The 17,429-nt window shown below is 45.6% G+C and overlaps 1 protein-coding gene and 1 long non-coding RNA gene across 9 annotated transcripts; both read right to left on the minus strand.

The window, feature by feature from the left end:
* Positions 1 to 8,062: 8,062 nt before the first annotated feature.
* Positions 8,063 to 13,407, minus strand: LOC120847936. Of its 8 annotated transcripts, none has more exons than XM_042287422.1 (13): positions 13,321 to 13,407; positions 13,187 to 13,264; positions 13,056 to 13,130; positions 12,919 to 12,996; positions 12,788 to 12,862; positions 12,654 to 12,731; positions 12,520 to 12,597; positions 12,385 to 12,462; positions 12,254 to 12,328; positions 12,120 to 12,197; positions 11,992 to 12,063; positions 11,833 to 11,922; positions 8,063 to 10,965 (listed from the first exon to the last, which is right to left on the minus strand). In XM_042287422.1, the coding sequence occupies exons 2-13, from the start codon at positions 13,254 to 13,256 to the stop codon at positions 8,810 to 8,812; spliced, it is 3,003 nt and encodes a 1,000-aa protein (XP_042143356.1). In that variant the 5' UTR covers positions 13,257 to 13,264; positions 13,321 to 13,407; the 3' UTR covers positions 8,063 to 8,809. The 8 variants fall into 8 exon arrangements, with proteins under 8 accessions (XP_042143356.1, XP_042143351.1, XP_042143353.1 ...); XM_042287417.1 differs by having other exon boundaries at positions 12,788 to 12,859; positions 13,053 to 13,130; XM_042287419.1 differs by having other exon boundaries at positions 12,254 to 12,325; positions 13,053 to 13,130.
* A 1,047-nt stretch (positions 13,408 to 14,454) lies between these two features.
* Positions 14,455 to 16,347, minus strand: LOC121833796. The gene is made up of 3 exons (XR_006076863.1): positions 16,311 to 16,347; positions 15,095 to 15,195; positions 14,455 to 14,535 (listed from the first exon to the last, which is right to left on the minus strand). It is a non-coding gene; the product is annotated as an uncharacterized LOC121833796 (long non-coding RNA).
* Positions 16,348 to 17,429: the final 1,082 nt, after the last annotated feature.

Here is a 17,429-nt window from a genome sequence, read left to right on the forward strand (position 1 = left end):
AACTCCTTAGCGGCGATTCGAGAGCTCAAAACGGTTTCCAAAGCAGTGGAACTGTGTCAAAGGATACACACCTTTCACCGCAATACCTTGACCTGCATTAAAGGGGCGATGCAGCGATTCTTGTACTTTGCGTGAATACCGCTTATAACGGATTCTTGGCGTTAATAGGGAGTTTTCGTAGACCGCGCTGCCCCCTCCGCTAAGCGTTCCGCAACGAAGAAGTCGCTACTGCGCCTGCGCGCCGATAGCCTTGACTGTGCAGTTCCCGCTATCGTAGCGGGTTGCGGAGGGCCTTGCGGGACGGCGAAAACGATCTACGAAAACTCCCTAATGACTTGTGAAACACCCGTTCGTATTTCACCACACGCAATCCAAGTCGCAGAAAAAAATTAAAGAAAAACGAGCAGAGTTCACCTTCTCAACTCGCAGCCAGAACAAGCGGCCACGTGATCTGGAGCCAATTATATGCCGCCAATGTTGATCATGGCCACGCGCTGGGGTTGGCAAGGCACAGGACACGCGCTGAGTTCCAGACATTGTTATGGTTCGGCTATTGTCGTCTCTGCAGCAGTTGGACACGGGCCACTACCCGAATGCTTTTCGAGCTATCGATTATCACGAGCCCAAGTCGAGTGTTTACGCAGTGCTCGGGTCCAATCTATCAGCCGCATTCAAATATCGTCACTCGGCGCTACCGCCGAGCTACGTCATCAAGTTTTGTGAAGGAGAGATTGAATGAAAACGCTCGCCTTGGTCCTTGATATTACACCGCAACAAAGGAGTTTCTCGGCCAGTGGCGTTGCGTGCGAATATTCTTTAGTCCCACTAATGCCAGTAAGCTCGTGTAAAATGAAAAACATTCCAATTGAATATCGTTGCACCGCCCCTTTAAGGTCTACTGGATTCAAGGTCATGCCACGAACCACTACAACCTTGCAGCTCATCAACAAGCACACTTTCCATCTGATCCCGATTTCTCTTCCCTACCCCTCCCGTGGGAACCCCTTTCCCTTCTCCATGCCCGTAAACACTCTTTCCGGCAGAACCCACGCGCTCTTATCCCTCCGTGTGTCTGCTCCCTCCCCCGCCATCTCACCAGGGTGGAGAAAGTTGTGCTTCGGAGACTGGGGGCTGGAGTGGCCCTTACACCGGCTGTAACCTGCACATGGAGCTCTCCACCCGGCACACGACGGGCGACATGCCCCAAGTGTCCCCTAGACGCGACGGAAGCGGATGTGCGTCACCTGATATGGACTTGTCCTGGTCTACAGACTGAGCGCACTCGCCTACTTATAGGTGTAGGTCTCTAACACAGTGCACCCACCAGCTACCATAAGTGGCAGCATGAATACCACTATCACAAAACATAGCTTCAATTCATCTATACCACAGGGCTTGTAGCATACATATAACACATCTATGCCTAGAGGCAACCCTTTACGTAATAAAAAAGGAAGAGCATCGTACCGGCGTGAAGTCGTGTATCACTACTGCTTCGTGCGCTTTAAAGACCCCAGGCTAGCGGTTGTACTCCACTGGCTAAATTGCTCATCTACAGCAAGTGACTCGTCGCAACTTTAAATGCCTGACAAACTACACGCTGTATAAATTACTCCACAACCCCTAATTATTCCGGCTTAAGAGCCGGAAAGTGCGGAGTGCGGGGGCATCGCGTTTGCATCCATCGTCCCGAGCAGTTGAATTTTGCGTCCCGAGGCACGTCACGCTCTCGGTGTTGACGATGATTTGAGAGAGAAGTACGTCAGCGTGCGTCTAATTACACACGACCACGCACACGACCAAACGGGCGCCCACTTTCATCGCAGTTAGGAGGAGCGACGATTATAGGTCAACAAGCTCCCTCGACTACGCGCGCAGAGGCCTATATATATAGGCAACGTAACGTTTTAATCGCGAGAAAAAAAACCTAATAATAATTATTGTTATCAATACCGGGACCAACACCCATCACTTAGCTTGCTCGTTCAACAACCCAGGTCCTAAGCCTTTTACGGCTGATAACACTGAGTCTCGATCACTTAGGGGGCTTGTCAACAAGCGCGAGTGGACAGCTTTGAACGACTGTATGATGCGCGTTAGGATTTTCAGACGCTGTTTGGATCATTCTCCCGAAAATTAAACATTAACGTAAGTGTTAAGTAACTTTTAAATTCCTTCCTCCCGTGAATCCTAAAATATAGTTTTGTAATATAGCATAGCGTTAGGATGTATTTAAAATAAATAGTTGTCATAAATAAGACTATTTTAGAGAAAGAAAATGGTTTTGGTTGCTTCCTGTGTAATTTCACCATTTGTTTTCTGCTTGCCAACTACTACACACATTTTAAAAACGTGAACGTTTAGCAAATTAAATTTGAACCACTGGTATTTAGTGACTCGTGTTTGCAGACTGACCTTTGTACGATATATAAGCAGTAAGTGTGACCCTGGCTGAATGGTCAGTCGCGTAACGATCAGTTATGTCGCGTGTAAATCGCAGCACAAATCAGCCCCATGAACAAAAAAAAAACATTTAATCCCTTATTGGTATCCAGTATACAACGGGATACTTTGCTAGGCTGGTTGGTTAAACGACATAATGAGAAACAGCGCAAAAGGGACAGGACACAAAGTAGAAGAAGGACACAGGACATACGCTGACAAACAGCTGACTAACAACTACAGTTTTCTAACAACCAAAGCTTTACTAGAACTTCCACGCGCGCACAGTGGCCCGCGCAAGCACAAGCTCTTCTTTCTCTTTCAGACAGAAGAGACAGAACAGCTTGTGCTTGCGCGGGCCACTGCGCGCGTGGAAGTTTTAGTAAACCTTTTGTTGTTAGTCAGCGTATGTACTCTGTCCTTCTTCTACTTTGTGTTCCGTCCCTTTTGCGCTGTTTATCATTATGTCGTTCAGTATAAGTCATGTTACTTCGTGGCCATTCGCGTATTTTTAATGATAGGCTGGAAATGCAAGGTCCAACACATTCAATGCCGTCTGCACCCCCCCCCCCCCCCCAACCCGGCCCCAAATATGAATGCTTCAGTACGCAGAAAATGTTCTTACTGTATACGTTTTCCGTAATTAATTAATTTTTCGATTTGTGTAAATATGCTAGACTGTTCATGAAAAGTGGACACGCTCCCAAATACATACTAGTGTGCTTCATAATCGGTTAATTCCTTTTTGAACAGACCAGGTGGTGCATTTTAGGAAGCTTTGGCAAAAGAGGATATCCTCACAAGAATATTTTCTACTCTACACACAAAACTTGAGTCGATACGTTGATATATGCTACTTACAAGATTAACATTAGAAAATAAAAGGCAAAATTCATTTTGGCTTGCACAAAAAAAAAAGACTAAACCCGTGGAATAGTTATTGCTTATTTTATCCCGAGTACGTTCCGCAATATTTGTTAACGGTATAAATAAACATTTGGGGGCTGGACTGTATTTCCTATGATAATGACAAATGAAAATAAAGTACGAATCAACGTAAGTTATTAAATTAAAGTCAATGTAGCCAAAAATTAGCTTTGCATGAACACAATTGTTTAATCTTCCAGAGAGTGACCCATAGAAAGCGGGGACGGACAACGAACCCTTTTTATGTATCGTTCTCCGCCCCCCCCCCCCCTTTCTATGTATCTTCCTCATGTCTAATTAACGTTACAAACAGGCTCGTTTTGTACTTAAAGAGTGAACCGTTTACAAAAAAACTAGGCCTACGTTGGGACACCTGGTGTGGAGTTTCGTGTCAAGTGAGTCGACTGCGCACGCGACGACCCGATAGCAGCAGCACCGAAACGGTATGATGCGCGGAGCCGCGCGCTGGTTTATATGATTCTTAGCAATGAAACATTACCTTGTACAAATTTTGACCTTATTGGTGTGCGATCTGAAGGCAATGACATAGTTTGACACTTAATTCCTATTAGAAATTGAACGAACAACTAATTTTCCGTATCCCTGTCAAGTGTTTTACAGCAAAGCTGTTTAGGGCTTGAGTTCCGTGGAAGTATTATGTGCGTCAACAAAAACTCAGGTCCCGAATTTGGTGCAAAATCGCTTCGTTCTATGCAAACGCTTATACGTCTCATCACTTGGATATGCATTTCCATTAAATTAGTTATCAATAGGCTATTTTAAATATCCGGTAGATAATAAAGGTTTCTAAACAATTTGCCGCCGTGCGACCCTCGTCGGCATATCTGAAAGCCCCTTCATGCTTCAAAAGTAGCGTAAGGTGCGTCGATGCACGAGGCGCGTGCAACGTGCAGCTCCTGGGAAGATCATGGCGGCACAGGGCAGCACTGAGATAGATTTCAGACGCTATGTTCTTCCCAAAAGTGGCGCGCGGCACCTGTCTCGACCATTTCCACGACAACGAATGGCGCCACTTTTCCAAGGATAGAGGGGCTTCAGTTGCCCCTTTAGCTGCTCCTCCGCCGCTGTCAACGGCTGTTGCATGCTGTTCGGATGCCTTTTACAAGCATCGTATGCTGCATTATCTTCCGCGTCTGCCTTCGTTTTATGAAGTCGCGTGTTACTTTAATGAGATCCTCCGACCGCGGCACTTATTGTAAACACATCGTGTGTTGGGTTAGAAAAGTGAACCGTAGTTTCTTTACTGTAAAAATAACCTACGTGTGGCAGAACACTCATTCTTCCGTTGCGAGCAGACGGCAATGTTTCAGAACTTATAATCCAAAAGTTATAGGCAATTTTCGTACATTTTTCACGGGTAAATGTCGTTTAACGGAGTCCCCACATACATGGGCATGAGGCGTTTCCTGCCGGGAACGCGCCTTAATTACCCTAATGAAATATATTAGAAAATAGCTTACAACTTGAAAATCAAATCAAAGTGAGGCCTTACACTGGCATCTGGTTCCAACCGCTAGCGCGTAGCCTATATTTTAGGTAGAAGCTTAGACACTGTCGTCTTTTTATATAAATCGTCGTGGGGTTTCACACCTTCGTCTGCCTTCCGTAGGGCTCGTCATGAATCTGGAGAGCGCTGGAAATGTTGCATTTGCGTAGTGTACACCTCAAAAGTTGGCGGTCATGCTGTACAGCTGTAATCATTAATTTAATACCCCGCCCTTTCCGAACGCAGAGACACCCAGTTCATCAGCAAAGTTCACTGGGCTGAGTCAAACAGACCTTCTCAAGAGTCGGCAGACTGATAAATCTCGAAGCCATTCACATTTTGTTTAGAAATCACCTGTTCAAGTTGTTTGGGCAGTGGACGCGGGTGCACTGCGAGCACTGGCTGACACGGGCCTCTCGCTTGAAAGTGTGCTATGGCCTCTCGTTAGTTCATCAAAGGCCGGCTAAGACCTGTTTCCATCGCAAAATCTCTGGAACATATATCTAATAAAATTGGGATTCAACGCAATTCTAGAAACATGTATGTCCCTTTTTGTGTGGCTTTAGTTTTTGTTCGTCTCCTATTTACAGGCTGTTCTCAAGACCATTCGGGCGCAAAAACATCGTATAAGTAAGCGAGTGGACCGAGTGCCATGAAATGTTTCACAAATATGTTTATAGGTGGTACACTGATCATACTCAAAATCGGAGATATAAATTTCTTGGAAATATGCAAAAAAACAAAAAGAAAAAAAGAAATTCTTTCTTTCCCAAGCGCGGTAGGAAAATGAAAGCTAACATTCGGATTGACTCTGCTACTTAGATATGGCACCACATGACACAAAAACTTTTAAGATTCTTAGAGAATAACACCCTAATGCAGATTCAGATGATCCGAGGGTGTGTGATGCCATAAGTATACGAATAGCAGCGTCAACCCAACGGCTTGTTTCTGTTTTTGTTCCGAGCGTTAGAAAAAAAACAAAAACAGGCTTTTTTTTTTTCTTGAACCTTTCCCCAACAATGTACACTCACGAAATTTTAATATAATAAAGGCACCACCTAAAGGCTCTTTTGGGAAAAATTCCACAGAACTCTGTTCATTGGCTTACTTATGCAATATTTACTACGACACCCTGTTGGGTAAAACAGAACTCAGTTTATGTGACGGTTTTCATTGATTTATTTTAATAGGCACTCTGATTGTAGTGTCGTTTGTTCGGTGAATTCGTGTTAAATAATCTGGCGAAAGCACAACATTCATAAAAAATTTGCGACCGCGCCGGGCGGTAACAAACCCATCACCCCAATCATATCTTGCCCGGCTTGAACAGCTGAGTTGTGGCACCATCTAGTTGGAAGCGCGAAATTATATCGGCAGTTCAGGGGTCAGCGCTCGTCATAGGCGTGCTCCGGTTGACATGGTCGTATATATAGATAATTGAAGCTTGTACTTGGGTTTGGGCTACTTGGTTGAATATAGCTAACCCTATTGGAAAAACGTACAAGAAACAAACCTGCTGCTTGTACAGTTCGGGTATGACACCACCATACTTTCTTGTTATTATGTATGCAGCTAGTTTGGTTCGGCTTTCTGCATAACTGGAGATACCGGCACCGCTATGGCTCCGGGTCTGTCTATACTGGCAGCCAGTTTGCTTGCCGATATTATTCGGTGTGCTGGTATGATTTTGCGGCCGATGACGTAGGCGACCGCCATCTTTCCAACAAAAAACGCTTATACCACACCACCACCGTTATATCCAAATCATACATGCAGAAAGACGACCGCCATCTTCCAACATAACGTCCATCGTTTACCAGCGGTATCGTTACATACACCATACATGTCGAAAAAGAACATAAGCCGCGTTTACATGAATGCGACTTAGTCGTATTGAATTTAGTTGCCGCATTCCATATGCGGTCATGTAAACGCATTAAAGTCGCTAGTCAGAGGTGGATCGAGATGTCGAGTGCGCATTCATTCAGCCCATGTAAACGGAGACCGGATCGCATTTTGGAACGGGGAGGATTATCGGAAGGCGCTCGCTGCGGGAGCGAGTGAACAGCTGAGAACATGGAGGCGGCCAATCTCGTCGGCGGCGCGGAGAGCGGTCCCGCAATTTTTTTCCCGAGAACAAACGCAAGCTTTTATTGTGATCATAACTAAGCAGAATATAGCGGAGCTGCTCGGTGTGGGCGGCCCCGTCCAAACCTTTGCGAAGTACGACTTGCGTGTCCGAAGGGGTCACAAAGACATCGGTGCAAGCACGAACGACACCGAGAGCCCCGAGCACTGTTGAGCACTGCATGGTAGCGCAGAACGAGCAGCTCCTACCTCGGTGCCGTTCCCGGCTGCGCAAGAGCCTCTCGGACTCGGGGTACGGTCGCGATCGGCGAGTTCTGGCGCGGCAAAACGCGGAGGCTTCCTCAAAGCGTGCGCACACATGTCGCCTCTCGTTCAGAGTGAACCGGCGGCCCGGCCTGGAGTCCTAAACGCCTTGGTTTCGATGCTTCTTCCGTCTCGCAACTTCTTCTACAGCACCGAAGACAGCGGGCACCATCTTTACGGTCACTAAATGCGTCGAAAGGCCTCCACGTGCGATGCACCGGAAAACGTGGTGCGGCTGGTGCCGGAACGGAACTGCGTAACTTCGAGCTTTGAGTCAGCGTGCACGGCAACAAACCGATCGTGACACCAAGCCGCGGATACCGCATCGCCGGTCGACAGCGGCAAACCATAGAGTAATATACACAAGGTAAAGAGCGGACACTGCCATAGGCCCCAGCGGCCCAGATAGAGCAGTGACAACTAGCGCTCTTAGCGGACGGTATGAAACACAATCTGGTTCCGGTTCCGGTCAAGTTAGTTTCGGTATCGGTTTGGGCATTTTTGTTTCGGTTTTTTGGTACCCTTCTCCTTCTCTTTTTCTCTCTTTCTCTCCTTCTCGCCTCCCTCCTCGCTAGGCTCTCGGGAGCTCCTTGGCTCCGGAGCCGATGATTCTTTTTTTTTGTTGTTGTTTTTATGTTATAAGTTTTGCCATATACGATATAAGTTTTGCAAAATGTGTAGTGTGTCGAATAAAAGTTCAACTTATTGAACACATTGAAGTACATAATCGCCACATTGACTCCTGGCTGGTGGAGCATTTTGGGAGGTTTTGGGGTCAACAACAGTAAGTGGTTTGAAAACATTTTATTGGACCACATTCATATGTACATTATTTACTTCAGAAGCTCTGTATGTTTTATAAGAAATAGATAATCACAAAAATAAATGAGTATGAAGGAGTTCGGCATATCGTACACTTCGTAATAGATTTTTAGCGGAGTCAAGTTTACAAAAGCTTTCCACAGGGAACATGCTGAATGATCCATTCACCTTCACGCCGACTCGGGCACGGTAAGTAAGTGCAGAAATAAACAAGACATCGCTATCATTACCAGGCGAAGCACACACCGGATAGTACAAATTCCAAATTACCGGCTAATATAAAACACACGAAATGGCATAGCCTGAAACTCGCTGCGGGTGAGCCATTACAAAAAAAAAAACAAAAAAACAATGAGAACTCTATTTGGAATCTGACAAGATTCAACCATAGATATTCAACCATGATTCAACGTCCCTAAACATTCCCCGAAATACATTTGTTCAGGACAGGAGTATTACTTCAGAAAAAAAAAACGTCCAAAAAATATAGACGGGTACAGAAGTGGACACATTTTCTTCCAAACATCTATGCCTCTATAAACTATTTTCTATAGAAATTCTGCAGAAAGTGGATAAATATTTGTGTAAGGGGGCCGTGATACACATTTCCTGGAAATAAAGAAAACACATGTTTGGAGTGCAAGCTACACTGCCCAATTAATAAGCAATTTCTGTTTTTGATTTGGCAACCACCTCTGTTAATACGCTATTAAGCTATTAACAGTTAAACTTATCAAGTTGCTTACTAGCAACCGAAGAGTGTAACCGAACTTTGTCCAAGTTCCGGTTAAGGAACCGAACATGCCAACACAAGCGTATTCGGCAAAACATTTTTAAAAACCTTTTGTGACACTCCTCTGAGCAAAGGCTGAAACCACCCAGCTCTGAGAGTGTGTGATACAAGGCAGCACACACTCCTCGAACATGCGCTACACTCTCTATTACGGCAAGAAAGTGATTTTCTAGTTTCTGAATAAAGTTAAAGGCAGCCTGTGATGGTACTACTAGGTTTCCGAAGAGTTTCCCAGGCACGTGGTATGCTTTAAGCATAAGAAAATACTGGTGAGGCCTGGTCAAGTTGTCAGACTCATCCTTTAGCAGCTTAGAACAGCCACAGCTGCGGGTTGTCTGTTCAAGGAAAAGTTTGATCAAATAGCCTCCAACGTAGTAAGTGCACGAGTCGTCAATTATATTAGACCTGATGTCTGATGCCAGCTCAGAAATATCTTCTAGTGGCGGGAAGTTATCAACTGGAAAACATTCCACATTGTCTGCAATGGAACTTTCATGGTGCGAAAATATTGGCAACTCCTTGAGGAGGTCAGCCTTTTCATCCTCTACATTTCCATTGTTAGAGAGTCTGAACAGTTTTTTTATCCCGATGTGTTTCAGTCCCGAGGTGAACTGATTCACATTTGGGTTTGTATTGCAGCCCAGCATTTGTCTTATTGCCCCAAAAATGTTCTCCAGTGGGTCTTGCTGCAGGCGTCGAGTAAGTAAGAATTTAAAGTCATAGCTGTTTGAAAGCTCATCCCAGAGCATGAGGACACTCCTTATTGTAACTTGCCACCCTATGGTGGTTTGTGGCTGCCTCCTACTTTGGAACTTCCATGTTGAAATCCATGCGAGTTGTTGGTGAAGGAAATCGAGTATCTCAGATTCTCCTTTCAAAATTGCATGACGCAACTTCTGCCCCGTCTTCTTGAATTGCGAGCTATTTAAACAATCAAAAAGTCTGTCCATTCTATCACAAAAATAGGCTGTAGCCATGGCTGCCTCAGGAAGCTCCTTGGCATAAACAAGGGATAGAATGGCAAGACAGACTGAGGCACTCAGGACCTGTGTGGCACGCTTTACTTTCATGTTACTGAAAGGTTTTTGAAAAATGTGCCTCTCAGTAAGTTTTGGAGCCAATCGCAACCTCATCTCATGAGTAGAACGATAAAGTTCAACAATATGGGACCATTCAATGACCTCATCCCCAATGCAAAGTTTGTGGGCTTGGAGATTGTTTCTTGTAGTTTTGATGAGGTGCGGAACATCAAAGATAAAGTAAACACGTTCGTTGTCGACTTCAAAAAATGGCTTATCAGCAGATACACCAAGTTGGTTGGCTAAGCTTACGTTTGAAGCCCCCTGATCACAGACCACGGCCTTCACAGTGAAGTCAACAGTCTTAAACTCTCGAATGAGAGAAATCAGGAGGCTCCGGATAACAGAAGACGGTGTTGAAGTGTGCCCAACAGTGTATGCGAGGGGCTGAACCCACCTCCTGGAAATTCCAGAGAGCACAACAACCAGGGCTCTATCTGCAATAGTCGAGGTTCGTTCAACACCGTCATCTGTAAATCCATGGATAATGTCGTGTGCAGGGTCGTATGTCAAGTTCTTCTTCAAAACAATCTCATCAAAAATCAAGGTGCAGACACGATCACGTGCATTCCAAGACCGCGTTTGAGATTCGATGGAGGACATGACACCAGGTATAATACCAGGAGTCATTTTTACGTTCGACAGCCACCTACGCAGTGAACGCTGAGTGGGAAGCGTTAAATGTAACGATAGAAAACGGTATGCCTGTGGGCCATGAAAGTTCAGATGCAAAGCAAACTTCTTGAGCCACAGTGGAAACCGTTTTCCTCGTCCCTTGCGCCCTAATTTTACATGTGACGAGATAAGTCCGAAAACCTCGTCTGTCACAAACGGACGCACCATTTCAAGTGCTTCGGCAGCTGTTTGAGGCATTTGCTTCTGTTGCTTGCGCAGTCTTGATATTGTCTTTCTGTAACTGGAAACCTTTGCTTGTAGGCGTTTTATGACGTCCCTGGGCCTCCTTGAGAGCTTGGCGGAAGCAGGTGTTGAACGACCAGAGCCTGCCAAAACAATACCGAAAGCACATAAGTCAGGCTACACAAAAATGATAAAAGTAGAACCCGACAGAAACGATACCGCCAAATACCGACCACTTACCCATGCTGCAATATGTGCCCCCTTCCCCCCCCCGCCACTTTCGAAACGTTTGCGAAATAAACAAAGCACGTATCAATGTCCAACTCCAGACTTAAAAACCCACCCACCTAACATAAATGCTCATCCGCTTCAGCTGCTTCTCCAAGCACACCAATGTAAAAGGTGAAGCTCGACACGTGCACGGGCCTCCAAAGTGGTGACCCCCCTTCCCCCCAACCTTTGGCTGTTCTGCAATTTTGCTTTCGGGCATAAGAAGCATACATCTCTGCGTTTTTCATGATTATCTCCAAATTGTGAGTGGGCATTTGCTCCGCATGTTCTGTTACCACTGTTTATACACAAATGGCTGCTATCAGAAAAAAAAAATTAAACTAGCTTTTAGTCTTTCAGCTGCAATAATTTCACCACAAAAACTGTATTAACATAAATTGATGAATCTTTCAAATATTGAATAATCGCGTAGTCAATCACTACATTCAACAGGGTCATCCAAAATGAGAACTGTATGTAACAGGATTGGCAAATTACTACAGTAAGCACAGATTACTAGGAAACCACCCCTTTTCAGAGCATTTCACGGTGCCACACTTCAAAGCTTATGTTCCCCGTCACCTAGAGCCCTGTAGTGATGTTCCAAGTTATTAAGGCCAGCACAAAAATGAAGTGACAAATAATGTCACCTAATTTGAAGCAATGTGCATACTAAATGCAGAGGTACTTAACACAATTTTGCAGTGCTTAAATCTGTAGAGAAGTCAATTTATACTCACAGGTTCCAGATGATTCAGAATAGCCAACAGACGAAGATGGAGTGCTGTGGTCCAAAAGCTGGCCAGGAGAGCTGGCCATCCCCATTTGCTCTGGAAAATGTGTCACTGTTAAATACGAATGTTTGCATAAACCCAATTTGTGTAGGAGATTTATTTTACCACAGGCCGCTATGGAATGTGACGCGCTGGTACCCTCCAGTGAAATACCACAGGGGCTTGTCGCCATCGGTTCTGAAAAACGGTTGCTTGTCAGATATGAGCAGCTGTTTTAAAAGAAATGATCTCACCATGAGCAGCTGCCGAAGGTGACGTTCCACTGCCTTCCATTCGAACATCCCCGGGGCTTGGTTCCGCCATCGGCTTTTCTAAAAAGGGCTTCCTTGTCAGATATGAGCCGCTCGTTTAAAATAAATAATCTCACCAGAAGCTGCTGTGGGTTGCGACGTTCTGCTTCCCTCCAATGGAACGTCACAGGGACATGTCGCCACCGGTTCTTCTGACAAATGTTTGGTTGTCAGCTATGAGCAGCTGTTTTAAAAGAAATGATCTCACCATGAACAGCTGCCAAAGGTGACGTTCCACTGCTTTCCATTGGAACATTCCCTGGGCTTGGTGCCGCCATCGGCCCTTCTGAACGACATTTGCTTGTCAGGTATGAGCCCCTGTTTTAAAAATAAATGATCTCACCACGAGCAGCTGTTGAAGGTGACATTCCACTGCCCTCCAAGGGAACATTACCGGGGCTTGGTGCCGCCAGCGGTTGTTCTGAAAAACGGTTGCTTGTCAGATATGAGCAGCTGTTTTAAAAGAAATGATCTCACCATGAGCAGCTGCCAAAGTTGACGTTCCACTGCCCTCCAATCGAACATCCCTGGGGCTTGGTTCCGCCATCGGCTTTTCTGAAAAGGGCTTCCTTGTCAGATATGAGCCGCTCATTTAAAATAAATAATCTCACCAGAAGCTGCTGTGGGATGCGACGTTCTGCTTCCCTCCAATGGAACGTCACAGGGACATGTCGCCGCCGGTTCTTCTGACAAATGTTTGGTTGTCAGCTATGAGCAGCTGTTTTAAAAGAAATGATCTCACCATGAACAGCTGCCAAGGGTGACGTTCCGCTGCTTTCCATTGGAACATTCCCTGGGCTTGGTGCCGCCATCGGCCCTTCTGAACGACATTTGCTTGTCAGGTATGAGCCCCTGTTTTAAAATAAATGATCTCACCACGAGCAGCTGTTGAAGGTGACATTCCACTGCCCTCCAAGGGAACATTACCGGGGCTTGGTGCCGCCAGCGGTTGTTCTGAAAAACGGTTGCTTGTCAGATATGAGCAGCAGTTTTAAAAGAAATGATCTCACTATGAGCAGCTGCCAAAGGTGACGTTCCACTACCCTCCAATGGAACATTCCCGGGGCTTGGTGCCACCATCGGTCCTTCTGAAAGATGTTTGCTTGTCAGGTATGAGCCCCTGTTTTAAAATAAATGATCTCACCATGAGCAGCTGTTGAAGGCGACGTTCTGCTGCCCTCCAATCGAACATCCCCGGGGCTTGGTTCCGCTATTGGCTTTTCTGAAAAGGGCTTCCTTGTCAGATATGAGCCGCCAATTAAAAATAAATAATCTCACCATAAGCTGCTCTGGGATGCGACATTCTGTTTCCCTCCAATGGAACGTCACAGGGGCATGTTGTTGCCACCGGTTCTTCTGAAAAATTTTGGCTTCTCAGATATGAATACCTGCTTATAAAGCTTCTGATGGAGAATTCCTGCTACAGGCGAATGATAGGTTAGTAGTGTTACCTTTCAAAGGAACAGAAAATATTCAGCACTCTGAAAGGGCATTGAAATCCCTTAGTGATGAAAATTAATGTTGAGCAATATTAATCAATGGCGAAACACAGGATCCGGCGGGTCTTGAAAAGGCACTTAGGAATCTCGGAATATCTTAAATTTTAATGGCCCGGTATGCTAATTTATGAGAATATAACAGCATGGGCAACTAAAGCTAACCTTGTAAACATGAGTGTCAGGAAGATGACTCAGACGGCATGAGTCCTCTTGTCGAATTGGATATGAACAGGGGAACGTTGACCTGCCTTATCTTTCATTTATATCACTATTGTATGCTACAAACCTAGGATGCCCTGTAAGAAGTCATACTGCACTGGCAGAACTGCCCTTCTTGATTGCAGGACACAAATTACTGTATTTCAATGCAGCTGACCTTGTGCTTTAAAACAATTTTCCAACAAACTGGGACGGATATTGGTTATGGGCAACAGTATGCGCAGGGACATTACAGGGATAATGTACAAAAATGCTAAATGAATTAGATAAAATATTTAAGCACAAACTAATAATAAAAACTAATTAAGTCAGATTAAAACTTTTGAGACTGTCAAGCATCGTTGACAGCATGCTGGCAGCTGGCATCAGTGACGTAGAGTTGGTGCTGCCTAAAAGCAAAATATAACAGAACTCCGTACAGACTGCAAATAAAGATTATGTTACCTTGGGCTGTTACAGATGGCCTAAGCATTTGCGGCCGAACCGTAGGGATAGCCGTTTTGGTCAGCCTTGTCTTCCCAGGATCCAAAAAGTCCTTGGCTGTGAAATGCTCACTACTCAGGCGATACCCCTCATAGAGCTCCTTGGCTGTCTTTCCTAGGAGCTCAGGACGTCTGGCGTACTGTAGCCATGCTTTTGACCTGCAGAACATTGTATATACCACCAAGGTTACACATACTGTAAGGGTCAAATAAACTCCAAATATATGAGCCTCAATTGTTTTTAATGTTTCACTGCCGTTTGGTATGGCACCTCTCAGCAAAGTGTTCACGTTCTGAAGAGTTTGTTTTTCTTCTTCATGCTACTGTACAGTGCAATACAGCTAAACAAACAGATTGCATACCCACCAGGGTATGCAATCAATTTAGGCCCGAGGCAAGATAACCTTAAAATGCTGAAAGATATTGGTGTCCATAAACCAAAGTGACATGGAAGAAATCGTTTTTGCTATAGTTTGTTGCAACCTAAGACCGAAGGGCGAGGGTAAGACGGGCCGCGGAGGAGGGAGCAGACGGAACGCTGGAGAAGAAAGGGGAAACCTCCTTCTCTCCTTAGCGTTTCGTGTTCCGTCTGCTTCCTCCTCCCCGGCCCGTCTTACCCTCGCCCTTCGTTCTTAGGTTGCAACGGACCATAGTTCTCATTTCAAAATGTTATGCTTCGATCAAATGTTGTAAGGACTGCCTTAGAATCTATACGTACCTTGGGTCACGTGGAATTCGAAAAAACTTGACATGTGGCTTCTTTGTTTTCCCATTGTTGGCACACCAGACCACGCAGCAGTAACTTCCGTAGGACATAATCTGGGCCAGCGGGGGAGGGAGAGTTTAACATCTACTGAAGCCTAGCCAATGGCGCGTTCCTTTAGTTCAACGGAAGGTAGCACAATAGCGGCTGGTGAAAAAATAAACTGATGGAGATTTAAACAATGTCACAAGATATTACCATGACGCAATGTTACAATAAACCCATGACACGTATTAACACAGACGGGTGAAAGAAATATTGTGAAGTTTGTGAAGTTTACGCAATCTTCATGCATCATAATCGAACGCAGTGTCTAGAGTGCCATGCCACAGCACTCCAACCAAGTGTTCAAGTGACGTCTGACTGGTTTTACCCAACGTTCGAATGTCATCCTTAAGAGTAAAACAGGAATTTAAGCAGGGTACAGCGGTACGGCCAAAATAAGTAAGACTAATCTACCTCTACTGTTTCTGGTAAATTGGCCGTCAATATTTTGAATTTTGCTTTCTTACATAGAAAATAATGTCAGCGAACCATAGACCTAAATTTCGAGCTCCATTTGGTGATGTAGCGATGTAGTGGGAACCATGTTTGAATAGTCCTCCGTACATTCTCAGAGTGTCCGAAAGTTCCATGGATGTCCTATCCTGGATGTCCCGTGGACGTCCATAGGATATATATGCTGCTTGGGAACTTTATTAAATATCTAAATTTGATACTGCGTCTCGCAGTTTTTTCCCCCGAAATTCTATGCATGTGTTTGTCGTCGTAACTGCAGCATACTGCAGCTCGTATGGCGGTACACACAAGTTATGTAGCTCGCTTGAGCGACGTTCGCTGGTTCGCTTCTTTTGCACGTACTTTATGTGATAAATCAAAGCAGCGACGCGCCATTGAAAGAATGCATGTCAAAATATCAATATGACTCAATGGACACCTTGCCCCGAATTCGTCGCACTGCGAACGACTGGCGACCCAGCTTTAGTCAGTGAATTAACTTCAATCTATGACGGCATAAGTCCTCTCAACAGCCATCCACAGATGTCTGATGGCACTTGAACACGCATGAACAAAGCTCTGCCCGAGGGGCGTCGGACGGCAACCCAGACTCAGCAAATTCAAAAGCCAGCTTTACAACACAGTCGAGAGACAAATGAGCAAAACGACTTACCTTTTGTTTAAAAATCTAGGTCCAGGCAGCCCGACGGCAACACGAGAAGCTCAAGCCATATCAAGCCGCTCAGCTCTACAAACTCACGCCGAGCATGAGAGCACGCGGCGGTCATTCGTCACTTTGTTTCAAGCAAAGTCGACCGAACACGCTGTAGCATAAAACGGAGAAGAACGGCACGGACGGCACGGACGGTACGGCACGGACGGTACGGCACGGACGAACGAAGCACGGACCGCACGGACGAGCAGAGGTGACGGCGTGCAAGCAGACAGGCCATGGCAGGCGCCATTCATCACGTGGTTTTTGTGACGTATTTGATTAACACTATTTAGTCGTTTTAAGTACTTTAAAAAACTCTAAAGCATAAAAATTTAGAAAATAAATACTTTTCAGAGAGAAAGCTGTAATTAATATTAACCAAATTACGGAAAAGCGCCACGTAGCGGAGGGTATGAATCCTACTATCTGGGCCGCGAATCGGCTTCAGTGTCCTCTCTTTACGTTTACTATATTACTCTATGGGCAAACGGCCCGTTGCTCGTATCGTGGGCCGTGACTCGTACTCGGCCAACTCGGCGTCTTTTCGTGGCCCCTCGCGTCGTCGCTACCAGCCGCAAACCCGGCGTCGGAGAAAAGCGAAACCGAAACGTAAAGCTTCCGCCCAGTGGCTTCCGCTGTCGCGCCTTTTCTGACTTCCCGGCTTCCACGCTTCCGGTCGTCGCGGAGATGGCGACGTAGTGGTTTTGGCGGTTTTGGCATCGCTGGCTCGTTCTGCGTTTTGGGGGACAGATGTTTTACGGTCCGTTTCTACTGCGTCTCTGGCTCTCAACTCGACGGCGCCTCTCATAGTTCAACCAGGCGTGGTCAACCTGTGTCAGGCCGGCTCGACTCGTCCGATCGCCGGACCGCAGGCGACTTCCCAGTTCGGCCGTGAGGCCTAGGATCCGAAGACGTCTGTCTCCGTGAAGCGGTAAGCGAATCTCGTCCCGTTTTCGTTCTACTTTTAAATTACGTTAGGTGCGCTACAGTGTAAGCATGCGTGCCAAGTGTTCGTAACAATTTTGAACTAGAATAATTGTGCTTCATTGCGGTTTGTCATTTACGGAAAATATAAAT

The sequence above is a fragment of the Ixodes scapularis genome, unplaced genomic scaffold, assembly GCF_016920785.2.
Source record: "Ixodes scapularis isolate PalLabHiFi unplaced genomic scaffold, ASM1692078v2 PGA_scaffold10__122_contigs__length_95168666, whole genome shotgun sequence".
NCBI classification, from domain to species: Eukaryota; Metazoa; Arthropoda; class Arachnida; order Ixodida; family Ixodidae; genus Ixodes; species Ixodes scapularis.

Coding starts and splice junctions, on each gene's coding strand:
- LOC120847936 (XM_042287415.1), bottom strand. CDS start 13,256: ATGGTGGCACCAAGCCCCGGGAATGTTCCATTGGAGGGTAGTGGAACG. Junction 12,997..13,052: donor ACCTTCAACAGCTGCTCGTG/GTGAGATCATTT, acceptor AATGTCGTTCAG/AAGGGCCGATGGCGGCACCA. Junction 12,732..12,787: donor GCATCCCACAGCAGCTTCTG/GTGAGATTATTT, acceptor AGCCCTTTTCAG/AAAAGCCGATGGCGGAACCA.